The 18320-nt window shown below is 34.1% G+C and overlaps 1 protein-coding gene and 1 long non-coding RNA gene across 2 annotated transcripts; one reads left to right on the top strand and one right to left on the bottom strand.

Annotated features, from left to right (window-relative positions):
• Positions 1–338: 338 nt before the first annotated feature.
• Positions 339–3985, top strand: LOC127718046 (uncharacterized). Its single transcript, XM_052223947.1, has 3 exons — positions 339–377; positions 1238–1534; positions 2848–3985. Exons 1-3 carry the CDS (start codon positions 356–358, stop codon positions 3957–3959), a joined length of 1431 nt encoding a protein of 476 aa, XP_052079907.1. The 5' UTR covers positions 339–355; the 3' UTR covers positions 3960–3985.
• Positions 3986–13988: 10003 nt separating this feature from the next.
• LOC127718048 (uncharacterized) lies at positions 13989–17948 on the bottom strand. The gene is made up of 2 exons (XR_007989538.1): positions 17888–17948; positions 13989–15828 (listed from the first exon to the last, which is right to left on the bottom strand). It is a non-coding gene; the product is annotated as an uncharacterized LOC127718048 (long non-coding RNA).
• Between the last annotated feature and the right edge of the window lie 372 nt (positions 17949–18320).

Below are 18320 nucleotides of genomic sequence, written 5' to 3'. Positions count from 1 at the left end.
CTGATTGAAAATCAGATATATCGTAACTCGTGTACTCGTCGAAGTCAGGGATCAATATTCTGATAAGATTGGTCCTAAATCGTTACTTGGTTCGAAATATGAACAATCGTATGTGCTATGGTAGTTTGCTAAGCTAATTGTTGAACACATTTTTTTGTTATTTAAACTAGCGTCAAACAGAAGTTAATTATGAGCAGTGTTTTATTAACTGGTAAGTTTTAAACATTTATCTAGACGCTAAACAAATACATAAATAGGCATGGCCTACATCAGTAGAAGATAACATCTTAGACTATATATAATCACGATAATATCAGGAAAAAGTCAATAAGGAGGAACACACATGTGAACAAGGATGGAAGGACGAAAACTTTGTTGTAAGTTGACATAAAAGTATATTGAATATACATGTATTCTACAACTATACAATTAAGGTGGTACCCAACACCTTGACTAATACTAATTTGGCTCGTTTAATTTTCCTAAAAATTTGACAAAATGTTTACTTTGACCCTTTGACAAAAATATAAAAATTTCAAATAATTTGAACCAACCACTTTATCAGAAAAAATTCACTGGTTATATAGCAGTTTGACAAACACTAATTTTGATCATTGAGAAGCTTAATATTTCCTTAACAATACAACGTGATTAAAACGTTAAGTTGATTTTTACAGAGTTATCTCCCTGTAGTGTTAGGTACCACCTTAAGTGTTTTTGATTTCAGATGACATAGTTTTGAAGAGAAAATTCCAATTCTTGGTCAAATACGTACAAAATCACAAAACATCTATTCACAAAATTAAAATATATATGTAATAAAATGTGATACTAATGGTTACATACCTCCAAGCAAAATTTTGATTAGATGGGCGCACGAAGAGGAAACCACTTAAGGTCAAGTTACAGTAAATGGGCTTTGTCACAGATTTTGATAAAAAATTTTATACATCTTCGGCTTGTTGAACTATAATTGAAAATCGAAAAAAAAATGCATTTATCATATTATTGAAAAATTACTGATTGAATTCTTTCAAAATAGGTGAACATTTGTATAGCATGTATAGAAAGCACATAAAATTGGCAAAAAAAGTTCTTAAATTTGTTATAAAATCATCAAATCTGCAATTTCAAATCTATAGATTTTTCTCAAAATAAATATATGTGTTGTTGATACATAAATTTCCGTTTAATGTTTTTAAAAATAAATAATCCTCTATTAATGGTTTGATTCCAGTTTTCTTTCTCTTTTTCACAATCGTCGATTCGTTCCTGTTCAGCACGCTAGACAGAGCGAAGGTGCAAGTGCTTCTTACTACTGGTGACCAGTCTAAGAAGTTATCACAGGAAAATGATTTGTATCCATTGCATGACAATAACAACTTGCCTCAAATAAATATCAACAAAAACCAGCGTTATCAAACAATGGAGGGTTTTGGTGCCGGTTTGTCGAACTCAGCTGCCTCTGTAATCTACCACAGTCCAAAAAGACATGAAATTATGAGACAACTTTTTAGCTCTACAGGTGGAATTGGTGCGTTTAATTACTCGCTTTTTGTATCACTTAGCCTGCATTCGCAAGGTGGGCTTTGCATTCATATCATGGACGTATACTCTGTCGATGCAACTGGTCTTCTTCCGTTCCGAGTTCATGCGATACCCACACGTTTTTGTATCTTATTTTGATTTAAAAAATAGATTTACGAGGTTTTTGACATCGGTAAACTACTGTTAGGCTCTTATTTTATATGTTATACGCTCCAAGAAAGTAAACTTACTATGTATTATCATTCATAATTATTAATTGTAGTTCGCCATTTACATCGTGTGTTAAAATACCTTTTAATCCTTTATAATTTGATAAAAAATCGACGTTATTATAATGTACCTCTGGCTAATCCTCTCGAATTAGAGTTTTTATTTTTCCACGTGACATCGTGTTCTTTCGAGTAACTGTTTAACAGCTACGAACAGAAACTTGTTCAAGCATAAATTATAAATCTTTACTTGCTTGTCTCTCAATCGTAATGATATTTCTCATTATTTTGAGAATCTTTGCAAGAACTTTGGTGACAACATTGCCCCTGACATTAATCCAGAACAGATATGTACGGTTGCAAGGTAAATGTGTATCAAATAAGGATGGTTACTAAGTACTTTTGATACGACCTTGACTTCTTACATTTGAATTGTGAAAAAAATAGGTCATCCATGTTAAATCTGCAACAATTTTCACATCATGGTCATTCATTATCTGTTACGGTGTTAAAATAAAATGACAAATTAAAGTAACATTTAGCTTCCTGCAACAATCCTAGCCACTTGAACACCATAAAGTTTGTTCTAAATTATAAACAATCAACGGTGATATATTTTTGTAATAACAACTTTAATAGATGTGGATGTGTAATTGGTTCATCATAATGCAAAATAAATGAAAAGATTTCCATAAATGTACATCCTCTTTTGATGAGACAATTGTTTATCTTTTAAATTTTTAGCAATTTTAAAAGTGTAATATGCAATTTGGGCCCAAAAAATCAAGGAAACCCGTTTTTATGTCAACAGGGATATATATATAAACAAATCTTCCTACCGTATTTCTGATATGTTTATTAGTTATCGATATTAACAAACAAAATATCAAGGAACTTCCGGACTATGTGTGCCAAGTTTTGATTTGTGATAACAGAAAATTGTTATTAGTCCCAATATGCTTAATACTTTATTGTTAAATTGAGAATTAAAATGGGGAATGTGTCAAAGAGACAACAACCCGATCAAAGTGCAGAAAACGGCCGGATGCCACCAATGCATATGTATAAGTATTGCTGTTTTCTATTGCAGGTGTGTCATACATAAGAATAACAATGGGCGGATCTGACTTTCAAGCTGTACCTCCGTATACGTACGATGACATGCCCAATGGACAGACAGATTTCCAGATGAATCATTTCAGCATTCAGAAAGATCGTGAATTCTTTATTCCTATCATCAAGGAAGCCTTGAGTCTTAACCCGTCTTTGAAGATAGTTGCTACACCATGGAGTCCTCCGGCGTGGATGAAATCCACTAATACTTTATACGGAGGCGATTTTCATCAAGATTGGGACGGAAAATACCAACAGGCTTTGTCTTTATACTTTGTTAAATTTATTCAAGCATATAAAGCTGAAGGGATAGATATTAATGCAATTACAATTCAAAATGAGCCTCGTCTTCAAACAAGTGGTTACCCGACTATGACAATGTCTTGGCAAATACAAAGGGATTTGATTAAGTGGCATATGGGACCACTTTTTCGACAAAACAATATTAACACTAAAATTCTTATTCTGGACCATAACTGGGATCTCCACGAGTACCCGGAAAACATTCTACGAGACAATGATGCGACACAATACGTAGGGGGCGTGGCATGGCATTGCTACGCTGGAGACAAATCGGAACCGGAAAGACTTCATTCAAAATTTTCGAACATTGACCAGTATTTTACAGAATGTTCTGGCTATGCGGGTTCTCCTAATTTCAAAGGTAACTTGGTTTGGAATTTTGACAATCTTTTCCTTCAACAACCAAGAGTATGGGCCAAAACTGTTTTATTTTGGAATATCGCCCTTGATCAAAATCATGGACCTAGAGTACAGGTTCAAGGTTGCAAGGACTGTAGAGGTGTGATAACAGTTTATTCTGGGTCTGACCGGTATCAAAAAGAAGTTGAATACTACATCATAGGGCATTTGACGAAGGTAGTTAAGACACAAGCCGTGAGAATCGATTCGACCGATAATGTAAATGGATTACGATCGGTTGCCTTCGAAAATCCGCTTGGAACTATTGCCGTAGTTGTCTTGAATACTCAAGATCAAAGCAAACAATTTGCACTGAACTTTAATGGAGTCCGTTATTCGTATAATTTGCCCGGAAAGTCAGTGGCATCTTTCCTTTATTCTCCCTAATAAAATTACAACAGGTATAAATATATAAATCCAATATTTATTCTGCATGTCTTGTATATAAAATCAATATTTTAATTCAAATGTTTCATATGATATTCCATCCACTCATCGTTTAATCTATCTTAATCTCATCGAATAATGTGTATTTAAGAAAAAAGATTTATAACCTTGAATTTATCTTACAATAGTTTGCTTTGAAGGTGTGTTGTTTTTCTTGTTGTTTTTTCTTAATTGCATTATCTTGAATGAAGTTACAAGAGTTGTTTGCACACTTAACGGGGCGACAAGAAATCCGGGTACCAGATTTTGTTCAAATCCTAGTCCTGCAATCTCTCACTTTTAAACGTTTTGGTGTAAAGCGTGGTATGGTAAATAAATGAAAGCTGATGGAAGCAAGTAGAAGTTGAGTATTGAGGAGTTTAAATGATATATATAAAAGCATCAAAACACAAAAGGATTCTTGGTCATACATATTGCAGTTGAATTGAATACTTCGCAAAGTAGTCATTTTGTAAAGTTTTAATTTAAAAGATATATATGAATGAAAACACAAAAGGATTCTCGGGGATTGGAAATATCAACTCAAATCAAAACCCGGTCAGCAGATTACTTTGCTACAAATAGAGAGGACAAACCATTCTTGTCAGTTCATTGATTTGATAATGCATTTCAGAAAGAAAAAAAACACATTTAACAATTGTTGTTGTAAGGAAATTTCTTTCGGAATTATGGGTCCTCAGTTCTATTCAATTTCGTAATTGATTTAGACTTTTTAGCTTTTCTTATTCGAGCTTCACTGACGAGTCTTTTGAAGACGAAACGCGCGTTTGGCGTAAAAAATGTTTAATCCTGGTATCTATGATGAGTTTATTGCATTTCTTTAAATACCACATGTGCCCTTAATTTAAAAAAAAAGTTTTCGTTTCGAATGTAAGGTCCTTGCTTTTCATTTTGAGAAATTACAAGAAATTGCAAAAAATAATGAAATCTTCAAAATGTCTCTCAAAAATATGAAATGCTATGTAACACATGTGTAATATAATTATGCATACATGTTACTTAAATTATTGAATATCATAATAAGCCTGAACACATATTTAACGCAATGGCCTATACATTTTGAGGTGTTCTAATGATAAATAGCTTTGAATTTCGAATGCTGCATATTAAGCAAACGATAGATATAACTTTAGGTAAATAAGAGTCTACAATGGCTACCAGTTAATTCTGACTATTCAGTCGGAGAACATTATAAACAGAATAGAAACTTAATGTGTGTGTGGTTATACAATTCACTTTATCGATAAGTTCTTTCCACCCAATTTATAAATGAAGAACTGCAATTAAACTCATTATAGATACCACAATAAAAAATTTATATGTCAGACGAGCGTTTCGTCTACAAAAGTCTCAACAGTGACAATCGAATCAAAAAGTTAAAAAGACCAAATAAAATACGAAGTTGAAAATCCTTGATGACCCAAAATTCCGAGAGGTTTTGCCAAACAATTCAAAGGTAATCTTATCTTGGGGTAGAAAATCGGTAGTATTTTGAAAAATAATAAAATGCTATCTATATTTCATTTAATTTAGCATAATCTATAGTAGCACTCTAAATCGATGTAATGTGTTGAGGGAATGTCTCGCCCTCTGCTCTTTGTATAAACAATGCAACAAAATGAGCATCATATGACTTGATCATGATGTGAGGCAAATATGTTTTTCGTTAATTAATTGACTAAAGTTCCTTCCTATGGCTGATAGACAATACTGGATTCATTGGACAACATCACAGTACATACGGATATTGAACACGACCCAAAGGAAAGATAACTCCTGGCAAATGGATTTTGACTTTTATACTTTACTACACTAGATCTCACGTACATTTTGTAATTGTCAGCATCTACCTACTTTAAACTCAAATTTAACATCGGCACAATTTGTATTACTTTTGTAAGGTATTGTTTATTCAATTCTTATGATGTGAAAAATAGTTGCATATGATTGGTGATTGCCTAATTCCAATATGTTGTATACGGAATAATGACCGGATATTCAAAATACTTCAATTTTGCTTTGCACAGTAAAATTCTTTCAAGTTAATTGTTTAGATATAAGAAGATGTGGTATGAGTGCCAATGAGACAACTCTCCATCCAAGTCAAAATTTATGAAAGTAAACCATTATAGGTCAAAGTACGGTCTTCAACACGGAGCCTTGGCCTTTAGCCTATTAATAAAAGGGACTCGAATGAAGTAGTCAACGTATTTGATACTAAGCAATCCATATTAAACTATATCTTTAATTGTATCTGCATTAACCACTATGCTAATGGGAAAAGTGTAATATCGTCATCTATGCTTATTATGCTAAAGGGGTCAACGTTTATGGGACTACTAGTATGTCGTTTCTTACGGCACCGTTTTTAAAAAGAAGCGGAAGATACCAAAGGCATATTTAAAAATACTCATAACTCGAAATAAAACTGACAACGCCATGGCAAAATATCTCTCTCAATAGACTTCGCGAATAGGGACATAATGTTAATTTTATATATACAGATTGACCCACCTCTAATACATGTAATTGGTTCGGTACGATCATGCATCTGCTTTTTATTTTATCTTAAAAACGTTAGACAATTCCTACATAAGTGTCCACAAAAATCGAATAGTTCTTAAGTTAATTTACGTGCATCAATTTCTTATTTTGCGATTTACCTTCGTCGAGAACACTCAAAACCAACAATCTGATAGAGTTGTATATATCCTTAAAGGGCTAAATATAAAAAAAGAAGATGTAGTATAATTGCCAATGAGACAACTCTCACCCAGAAACCAAATGACATAGAAGTTAACAGCTATCTGTCACCTTCAACTATGAGAAAACCCATACCGCATAGTCAGCTATAAAGGTCCCGAAATGACAAATGTAAAACAATTCAAACGAGAAAACTAACGGCCTGATTTATGTACAAATAATGAACCAAAAACACATATGATATGCAGCAACAAACGATAACCACTGAATTGCAGGCGCCTGACTTGGGACAGGCACATCCAGAATGTGGCGGGGTTAAACTAGTTTAAAGGCGCCAACCTTCCCCTAACCTGGGACAGTTGTATAACAGTACAATGAAAAAGTACAAAAAAGAAAGTTCTTTTAAAACTTTCTTTTACAACAAATCTTTTAATACTACGACTGGTTGCCCAGTTCTACATTTCATCGGACACTTAGAGTGAACAAGTGAACTTTTGACGCAGTTTATTGTCCTTTCGAGATCAACTGCACCAATTACATCTGTCAAAGACCTTTATAAAACTTTGTTTATATTGCTGGAGGAGGGTATCATTCAACTTTAGCATCGTCCTGATCATGCATGAAATATTTACCACTGAACGTCAAGCAACCATCAATCAGTCAACATTTAGACCACATGGCACAGCAGGTAACCAATATTTGAATGTTTCTATCTCATATTAACATTTCAGCAATGTGTTATATATATAATGAACAATCCGACTTAATCCTAACAAAAATAATCAATTTTCAATGGTATTTTTAAGTATTGTGTAAAATAAGAAGTAAGTTTACCAGAGGAAGTCATTGATAAAAAAAACGGATTCAATATTTTGTGCATTTAAAAGAAGGTAGCACAATATATATTTATTGTTCCTGTGTATTCATTTTTATTAATATTCCTTACACATGTTACGATACATATCTGAGCTGGCTGTGTACACTCAAAATAATTTTTATTACCACTTTAATAAGCATAATTCATGTACAAGCAGTATGACCTAAAAGATTTCTGATATTTGAGGCTTTATCTTATTACAAACAAATTCACCCTAAATTTATTACTTAACAAACATCTGATATTTAATTAATTTTATTCAACTTTTAATTTCATAACATGGTTAAAAATCGCTTGTTTTCCTATTTTTATGAATTTAAGTAGTACGGCTCTGTTTGTCATACTAAATTAATATGCATCTTTTCCAATTATGCATACGTAATATTGTAAAGGAAGCAGTTTTCTCGCTATTTGCAACAAGAACTCTCCTGTTCTCTTTATCAAGGAAAATAGCAGATGGAGAAAGAAGACAGTCATTTTTGGCCAGGATTTGTTTGTGGTGCTTTCCATAGTTTGTTATAATTACTACGTTCAACGATTTTGCTCCAACAACATACACGTTTCCAATATTATTAACAGCGATGACTTCAGGTTTATTCAAAACCAAATTATCTTTAAAAGTCCAAGCATCTATTTTGTTCACAACAAACTACACTGTTGTCTTTGCAGTTAGTGTAGTATATCTTTGTTGAGGAAACAGAAACGTAGTAATGTGACAGTAGGCTACAACTGATCACGTGAGGTGTAGTATAGTTCGAAATATTTATTTTTTATAGACCACAACCTTCTACACAGACAAACAGCGAGTCGGGATCTCGTGTGATTTCATTTGCACGACCAGGAAGTTTCATGAATTTTCTTTTGCTTTGGTTCTTAATATTTACGATATCAATTCCGATCTTCTTCACTGAACTCAAAGATGTAAATGCAACACTTTTCTCGTCAATCAGTTCTATGTCAAACCCAAATTTAAATTAGAACCTAGACATAGAATATTTGAGTCTATTATGTAATGCAATGACGATGAGCGATTTTAAGTAATGATCGGTAAACAAAACGTCCCCCTTTTCTGACATAACACAACCCCTAGTATTCTCAATGTCTTATAATCTTCTTCATTAATCAATCAACTTGAACACATGGCACAGCAGGTAACCAATATTTGAATGTTTCCTTCTCATAGTAACCTTTCCTCTCAGTTAAGTGTTATTTATATAATGGACAATATAAAGTTGTTTCGACTTCTTGTAAATATAAATGGCAAGAGTACAATCTACGTCTTTTGATCCTAACATAAATAATCAACTTTCAGTGGTATATTTAAGCAATTAATTCATAACACTGTCCCACCCAGATCCTCCCTTATTATGCTGTATATATGTCAGTTGTACCAATAACCAGTCTGCTATGTCTTTGGTGCCCTGACCGAATGCTGAAAAGTTACAGTGCAGATAAAGGCACCTGATTTACACTTATCAGAGTTCAGTAAAGGGACCAAGAAATGCCAACTGGTAATAGTATAAAGAATAAAGTAAACAGACACAGGTTTGGGAGAAAGAATCACAGTTTAATATTTTCTTTGCATATCAATAAAGCAATAAACATATTTACAAAGAAAGCAAAATCAAGTTGAAAAACTGTGGTACTCCTAACAAAAAGTACATAATAACTGTGAGTTCTTTAAACAATACTACTCTACTAAATTAAACAATACAAAAAGATATGTGAAGTTGATGTTTCTTATCAAATAAAAAAATGTATTATACATGCGTATACATCTTTTAGCAAATAAAATTAAATGTCCTTAAGGGAGTTGGAGGGTGGGAAGAAAATATTTTCCCAGTAAAATAATAATGGCTGCTGCAAGCAAGCGTTGCTTCAGGAATAGTTGAGCCTGTGTGCATAAAACAAAAGCCCTGCTAATTAAGCGCTGATTGGTTAATTCAAAATTAGCTATGAATCTCATTGGTTAATTAGTATGATCTCGAAAAACAATTAGTAAAAGAGAAGCACATGCGGCAGTGACTGGGAAACCCCATTGCTGATTGGTTAAAAACCTAGACATGCGAGTGTCCCCAAGTAACTACTGACCAGCATTCCAAAACGTATTATGTATTAATACTCTATTTAAATAAAATAGTTCCATTAATTCATAACACTGTCCCACCCAGATCCTCCCTTATTATGCTGTATATATGTCAGTTGTACCAATAACCAGTCTGCTATGTCTTTGGTGCCCTGACCGAATGCTGAAGAGTTACAGTGCAGATAAAGGCACCTGATTTACACTTATCAGAGTTCAGTAAAGGGACCAAGAAATGCCAACTGGTAATAGTATAAAGAATAAAGTAAACAGACACAGGTTTGGGAGAAAGAATCACAGTTTAATATTTTCTTTGCATATCAATAAAGCAATAAACATATTTACAAAGAAAGCAAAATCAAGTTGAAAAACTGTGGTACTCCAAAATAATCCAAACCTGTGTTACAGTAGGAGATTAGGTTCATGCAATTGGAAGCCTGGTAATAACAAATACATGCATGACATGCTGATTATAGAAAGACAGGCATGGTACCCTTTTCAATAAACAAAATTTTCTGATGGTATTTAACACTTATGCTAAGACAAAGAAAAGTGTTGCAAGAATTCATGAGCCTGAATTCAGCACAAGTTTCTTCTGAAAATTAACACTATATCAAAGTGTGCCTGTGAGCTTAAATAAAAGAAAACGAAGAGAGTGACATGACATATGAGAAACAAGGTGATGCACAAACAAAGGAGTAGGTAGGCATTCTTTCAGAAAAAATTGACATTACTTTAACTCATGCAACCGTGAAACGGCATCAGCCATATCATTCTGCTTCCCAGGCAGATGAATTGCAACAAGTTGAAAATTGTTAGTAGCAGACAGCCAAAACCATTCGCGCAAAATTACATCAAAAGTTTGTTCTTAGAGGTACACTTATTGATACAACCAACAGTTGATGAATTATCACAATAAATATATACACGCTTATTTTGCCAACATTTAGCCCAACGCTTGGCCGCCAAAGCCACTGCAAATGCTTCTTGCTCATTAATATGCAAAGTTTGCGCAAATGGGAAATCCTCTTTCCAATTTACATAAAACAAATCAGTACCAAAAACTCCACCTGCACCTGGTTTGCAAGCATCAGTATAAACTGAGGTGACAGGATCAGTGTTAAGTAAGAAGGATTTCCCATTAAAAGTGGACATGAAATTGTACCACAAGTGAATATCATGCAAAATATCCCCGCATAAGCGCATTTTGTGCCAATCATGCTTAAGCTTCGTAATGCCATCAATGATTCTCCGAAGAAAAACTCTTCCGCCGCGAACCACTGAAGAAGTCCAGTTTAGTTTTCCCGCCAGGGACTGCAGTTGTTTCTTAGAAACATGCTTGCGCTGCTGAAAATCTGCCAAATCTTGCCTTAACTGCTCTAGTTTTGTACTAGGTAATCTTAATTCGAATGTTGTGGCGTCTATCTCCACACCTAAAAATACTAATTTCTGGCATGGGTCCAAGACCTTGGACCAATTTATTGCAAAGCCTAACTTGCGCAGCAAGTAAATTAAAACCCTTAGGCCATGTGCACAGCGCTGCTTAGTGCTTTCGCAAATGAAAAAATCATCTAAATATGCTATAATGGTAAAGCCTCTGCGTGACATCATGCGGCGAATAGCCTGTGAAAGTCAATGGAAAATACCAGGTGCTAATTTAGAGCCAAAAGGTAATTTCTTATCTATAAAAATATGTGTCTGACCGTCAGGGAAAGTCCACTGTAAACCTGTTACCTGTTGGCTACTGCGACTGATACCCACAAATCTGTAGGCCGATTTTAAATCAACTTTGGACATGAAACAATTTTTTGTCACTAATTTTGCTGCATCATCAACAGATTGAAATTTTTGCTTATCCATATCCCCTGCAAAATCATTAACAGCTGACCCTATGGGTCTACTGCAATCATGAATTATCCTTACACCCCGATCTGGTTTTGAAATGACATCTAAAGGACTGATAATTTTTGGTGTGGACGTTGCCAACTCATAATTACCATTTTCAATTTCAATTAAAATTTGTTGATGAGCTTTATCGTATAAAGGACTTGAAATATGTGCTGAAGGATGATTTTTTGCTGAAATGTTAAGTGGGGCCAAATTTATATCCTGAACAATGTCAAACCCATTTTTTATGCCATTTAAAAGAAATTCTTTATCAGAATCATTTTTAAGTTCCTCTTGCCAAACAGTATAAACAAGGTCACGCACTGGCTTTACCATTATGCCCAGTTTTTTGAATGAGCAAATGCTTGGTGTTCAGCCCACACCCCTGGATAGCACAAATGTGTGTATAGCGACAGTGTTGTAACAAGCAACCTTTCCTACTGTTGAACTTCCTACAAATTTCAACACCTTCTGCAGAATGAGATGCATATTTAGAATTATCCTGTTGTTGCTTAGGTGCAAACTTAACAGATGGACCAGATGCCTGAGGTTTAGTGTATATGGCTTTTGGCCGAAGATAAACTGACTGTAAATGAGGGATGTCAGTGCCCCATCTAAAATTGTGCTGTTTTTGGAGTCTGCGGTATTCCCTATCAAAAAACAGCACCGACATAAATTCACATGATGAAACTAAATGATAAAATCTCATGGTATAGGATAGATAGTCAAGAACCTGTGTCTGTGTCAGTTCTCCTGTGCTTAATAACTTGTACATGATAGATAAATTTGCCCTCGACCACTGACACAAAGACAGGGACTCAAGTTTGGGCCTTAAAGGGCCAGATTTAAAAACCAGTTGCCCCCCCTGAAGTATCTGAAATAAGGCGCTCCTCAGACATGCTGGTCCCCCCTATATCATAGGAAACAAAGTCTGAAATGTCATTGTACACTATTTTACAGTCTATGCTAGCAGATTGTAAATAAATTTGAGGGTCTTGCCAAGATATATTAGAATTGACAGTGTTCATAGAAACTGCATTCGGGTTATAACTACCTCCAATGGGATCAGGTGAATGTTCATGTTGTTTCTGGCTGACTGCTAACTGCTGAAGCACCGCCTGGATATAGCCGTCGTCTTGTTTGTTGCCGCCATCTTGGAATAAGCTATGGGCGCCGCCATCTTGAATTAAGCTGTGGGCGCCGCCATCTTTATTTACATCGGAAGCATGTCCGTGCTCGCTTTCTCCCTGTGCGCATGTCCTACGTTTCGGCGCTGCCATGTCCACTGTCTCGGCACTTATGTCCTTTCGGAAAGTCTTCTCAACCGCCCTTAACAACAGTTTTCTTTGCCCAATTGGCATATTTGTCTCCGCCAAATCGTTGGCTTCAATTAACGACACAGCTTCCATGTTTTCAAATCCTAGCTCCAGGATTGTATTTGTGGTATCTTCGCTAAGCTTCATGACTCCGGCCCATGTTCTTACTTTGTCAGATTGTTTGTCGGACAAGGCCATAAATGTGATCTCTTCGTCGTTAGACATATTTTAAATTTATATTCCGCTGAGAATATTATGCATATATAAACGCTAATGTAAAGACAGTCACACGGCAAACATGGAAAGTTATACTATTGCCAATCCCGTCTCACTGACGAGTTGGTGGCATCATAGATGTAAAAAGCACAGCTTTGAAGGTATCAAAGGAATAAGCAGACATAACACAATGATGCAAAGTCCAGCTATATACAAATCATAGATTTTCGTCGGACTGTTTTTACTTGTACTGCGCACATGTACGTATTCTTGGACATCGTTTGTTCTAAACGTTTGCATAATTATGTGTCCATATCCAATACGAAATTGATAAATCCATTATATGACGATAATTTACGATCATAATAAAGAAAATATTTTCCCAGAAAAATAATAATGGCTGCTGCAAGCAAGCGTTGCTTCAGGAATAGTTGAGCCTGTGTGCATAAAACAAAAGCCCTGCTAATTAAGCGCTGATTGGTTAATTCAAAATTAGCTATGAATCTCATTGGTTAATTAGTATGATCTCGAAAAACAATTAGTAAAAGAGAAGCACATGCGGCAGTGACTGGGAAACCTCATTGCTGATTGGTTAAAAACCTAGACATGCGAGTGTCCCCAAGTAACTACTGACCAGCATTCCAAAACGTATTATGTATTAATACTCTATTTAAATAAAATAGTTCCTTGTATAAAATATGAAGTAAGTATACCAAATTAAGTCTTTGATACATGTTGCTTAGTCGGTATATGAACAGCTGACTGTATACACTTAAAATAATTTCTATAACCACTTCAATATGCCTAATCCATGGAACAAATAGTATGGATTAAAAGGTTTCTGATATTTCAGGCTTTATTTATTTCCACACAAATGCAACATTGAATTAATTACTTACATTAAAATTACTTTATTCAACTTTCAATTTTATAACATTCTTATGAACCGCTTGTTTTCCTATCTTCATCAATATAATTAGTACTGTTTTGTTTAAAACACTTAATTAATATGCATCTCTTTCCAATAATTCTTACAAAATATTGTAAACGAAAGCAGTTATCTTGGTATTTGCAACAAGAAGTTTTCTGTTCTCTGTATCAAGGAAAATAGCAGAAGGAGAAAGTAGACCGTCATTTTTGGTCAGGATTTGTTTGTGGTGCTTTCCATCGTTTGATATAATGACTACATTCGATGATTTTTCGCCAACAACATAAAAGTTTCCATTAATATCAACGGCGATGCCTTGCGGTTCCTTCAAAACCAATTCCTCTTTAAAAGTCCAAAGATGTGATCCATTACGATCACAACATTCTACACTGTTGTCGTCATAGTTAGTGTAGTATATCTTGTCGGAGAAAACAGAAACGTAGGAATGTGACGGTAGGCTACAACTGATCACGTGAGTTGTAGTGCCGTCCGAAGTATTAATTTTGTATATACCACTTTCTTGTACACAGACAAATAGCGAGTCGTGATCTCGGGTAATTCCATATGGACGACCAGAAAGGTTGATGAACTTTTGTTTGCTTCGATTCTTTATATCTATGATATGCACACCGATCTTTTTTCCTGAATTCCCAGTAGTTATGGCAACAGTTTTCTCGTCAATCAGTGCTATGTCAAACCCATAACTAGGATCTAGTAGTATAGTATATTTGAGTTTATTATCCGATGCAAATACGGTGACAAATTTTTGTGAGCTGTGACTAGTGAACAAAAGGTCCCCCTCTTCTGACATACAACAACCCCTAACTGTATTTAGGTCTGTTGTAATCTTCTTCTGTAGAATCAACTTCACATCGTCAATAGTCTTTTTCGCCGTAGCTACTTGTAACTGTGCTTGTTTGTTTTTAGTTCTAGTAAACTCAATGTTGCTTATTTTTGTTTTCATTTCAATTGATCCAAAGTTCTTTAAACTGCTTAAAATACTTTGCACAACTGGGTCTACCTTCCACACTAGTTCAAGCTGCCCCAAACTTTTGCTTCTATCAATGACTGTAGATATTGTTCATTTTTGTAAACTTTCACCTCAATTTCTCTTATTCCAAGAAATGTTTGAAGATCGGATGCATATTGTTTGATGCTTTGAAAATTGGTCAGACATTGAGTTATCATGGTCTCTTTTTCTATAACTGACGATAAAACCTGCTGAATACTCTCCTTACATTGACACTCTTTCGCTTCAAGATCTTTAATAACTTGTTTCTCTAAATTTTCTAAGTGTTTGTTTATTTCCGCTCTTTTCTGTCGAATTTCTTTAACAAGTTGCGTTTTCATTTCTTCAATTTTAGTCACATTAGAATTTCTGTCCTTTTTAATTCTATCAATGTTTTGTAATAAGTCGTCGAGTCTTGATTCTAAATCTAAAAATTGCTCAGACGTCTTGACATTATTAGTGACTTTCTCAAGAGTAGTGACGTTACATTTATGATGGTCATTAATGCATTTGAAACAAATCGGTAACGCATGTTCAACGCAATATTGTTGATATATTTCATTATGATAGATACATGATTGCTGTATGTCAGTTATGAATGACGGAATTGATTTGTAATTCGAAATTGGTATAGGTTCGTGACTTCGTGTAACTTTTAGTAACTTATGGTACTCTCTGCACTCATCACAAATAGCTTCTTCACATTGCGGGCACCAGTGTTTCGATGTTTTCGTTATCTGTCGAAGTAAACATATCCCACATAAACTTGTGTTAGAGGCCATTGGGATCTCTGAAAAAAAGAACCATAAATATGTTAATCACTATCCAATTGTTTAGCAATTCTTGTCAATTATCTAGCTCCACTCTTATGTGTGTTTTTTTTTTTTTTAAATATGTTTACTTGCTTCCGAAAGCCCTTTCGAAGTCGTTTGTTTTGTAAGTGTTTATATTACTCTTTAAAATTGTTATAAATCTGTTTTGTTATCTTATTTTGTTTTAGTTTTAAATGTTTCGAGATGGTTTTTTGTGGCATGTTTCTTGGTGTGTATATCTAGGACAAATCCTTACCGATGGGGAGGTTGATACTACGTTGTATTTATTGTGTTTATGACGTTAAAACAATCGCCTGGATGTCGTCATACCATATTTACCTTTGGTTTAAAAATTTGAATAAATCGCATTTCATTTATTACTCTTTCCCTTAGAAATAAAAACATATAATTATGGGATAACCGTAACATAATGGTGTATAATCTTTGCTACAACTACGTATACTTCTTTAAAGAGGTTTTATCTGGTATTCCACTGTCACTCTTTTTCTAATATCTCCTGTCTGACCACTTTAGCTTTCTTGGCATCCCTTGCAGATTATTAGTTACATAGTGTGCTAGTGACCTAATACGGTATATATGGAATTTACTGACCCCATATATACCGTATTACGTCACTAGCACACTATGTAACGAATTTATCTTACCGACTTTCATAACGTGTGATATTTAGACTAGTAACCTATCAAATTGAGCAAGGTTTAGTAGAAAGTAGGCATAACCATAATACAAGGCAACGTCTAAATATCTTAGAAATCGGTACAAGAACTCGCTAATGTTCTGAATACTTTTTCCCTGCAACCGTGAAATTATGGAATAAGATACCTTTTAATATAAGACAATGCGACTCTCTCTTTCTATTTAAAAAACATATTTGTAAACAAAATAAGAAGGTTCCCACACATAATAATGTTGGAAATCGCATTGGACAAATTCTCCATGCACGCTTGCGAATGAACTCTAGTGCTTTAAACTCCGATTTTTTTTACGTAATTTAGTAAAATTGCATATATATATCATGTATATCTCTAACCTCAAACGTTTCTTAAACTGTACCAAATATGATATATATACGATATACTTTTGACAAGCCAAAAGACGTACACAGCATTCAATAAATGAAATTATTTCATAAATAAATGAAAACATCTGCATGTCTGCCTCGAAAATAGTTGTTCTTACTCGCCCTTCAACTTTAAATAAAATACATCAAAGTTGATTGCAAACTCCAATTTTATTTTTGTCAAACCTGAACTTAAAATGGATAATAAACCTCACTTATGTGCGCCCGCCTGGTGAATAAATCGGTGTTTTCTCTAGTCTATCTGACACTTATCTATGTTAAGGGTAAATGAGTATTTTTAATATTTTTAATCAGCCAGTTTAAATTAACCAAACTGCAAAAAAATGATCTTGCAAAATCACTTTACTAATTAAATGGTGCATTACCTGCGAGTTTAGTATATATGACTCATATATATTCTATCAATTTTCTCGCTGCATTGAAGACCCATTGGTGGCCTTCGTCTGTTATCTGCTCTTTGGTCGGGTTGTTGTCTCTTTGACATATTCCCCATTTCCATACTCAATTTTATCAATTAAACATTATTTCTGACTTTCTCAAAGATAATGTCTGTTGAAATGATTATCAATTGGGGCTACTTTTAAACAAATATACAAGGTATACAGGTATAGAATTGATCAGCGTATCAATAATTTTGTCAGTTTATTGGTTATTTTAAGTTCGTGCCATTTTTTACGGCATGTTATGACCCGTTTTCATTTTTAAATTAGTAAACTTTGAGATAAATTTGAGACACATTCTTTGGAATAAAATAAATAATGAATGAAATACCTGTCACACAATTCTTTAAAAAGGCCGTACCTTGACCTATAATAGTTTACTTTTATAAATTGTAACTTGGATGGAGAGTTGTCTCATTGGCACTCATACCACATCTTCCTATATCTATATATGTATAAAATATATTTATTATGTTTAAATTGTGTACGCCTTACCTAAATAAAATACCTAAAAACAATCAATCAGGTGTAATGCATCCATCTTCTTTAACAAGGAAGAAAAAAGATCACATGATACACATTGATATATACTGACGAACCTTTAAAACACGACACTAGATTAATCTTTTTTAATTTTTATTTTCAATACAAGTAAAAGTATGCCATATATGTAAAATAAACAAATAAAAATTAATTTCATTCATCGTAATTGTCTAAATAAAATTTGCAGAACAAAAATTGAATTGATTGCGTCACGTTTAATGTTCCAATCATGTTGTACATGGTGTATGCATTAAAACCCGGGTTTTCTCCTTATCAATGAATGTTTCACTGTCGAAGGCAATAACTGCTTGTAGCAAACGCCTTAATGATTGACCGTTCTGATGGGGATGTTTGATTTTGTTTGTCCCTTTTTAATTTACCTCTG

Source organism: Mytilus californianus, unplaced genomic scaffold (assembly GCF_021869535.1).
Source record: "Mytilus californianus isolate M0D057914Y unplaced genomic scaffold, xbMytCali1.0.p SCAF_10, whole genome shotgun sequence".
NCBI lineage: Eukaryota > Metazoa > Mollusca > Bivalvia > Mytilida > Mytilidae > Mytilus > Mytilus californianus.
This window is presented reverse-complemented; position numbering and strand designations above follow the sequence as displayed.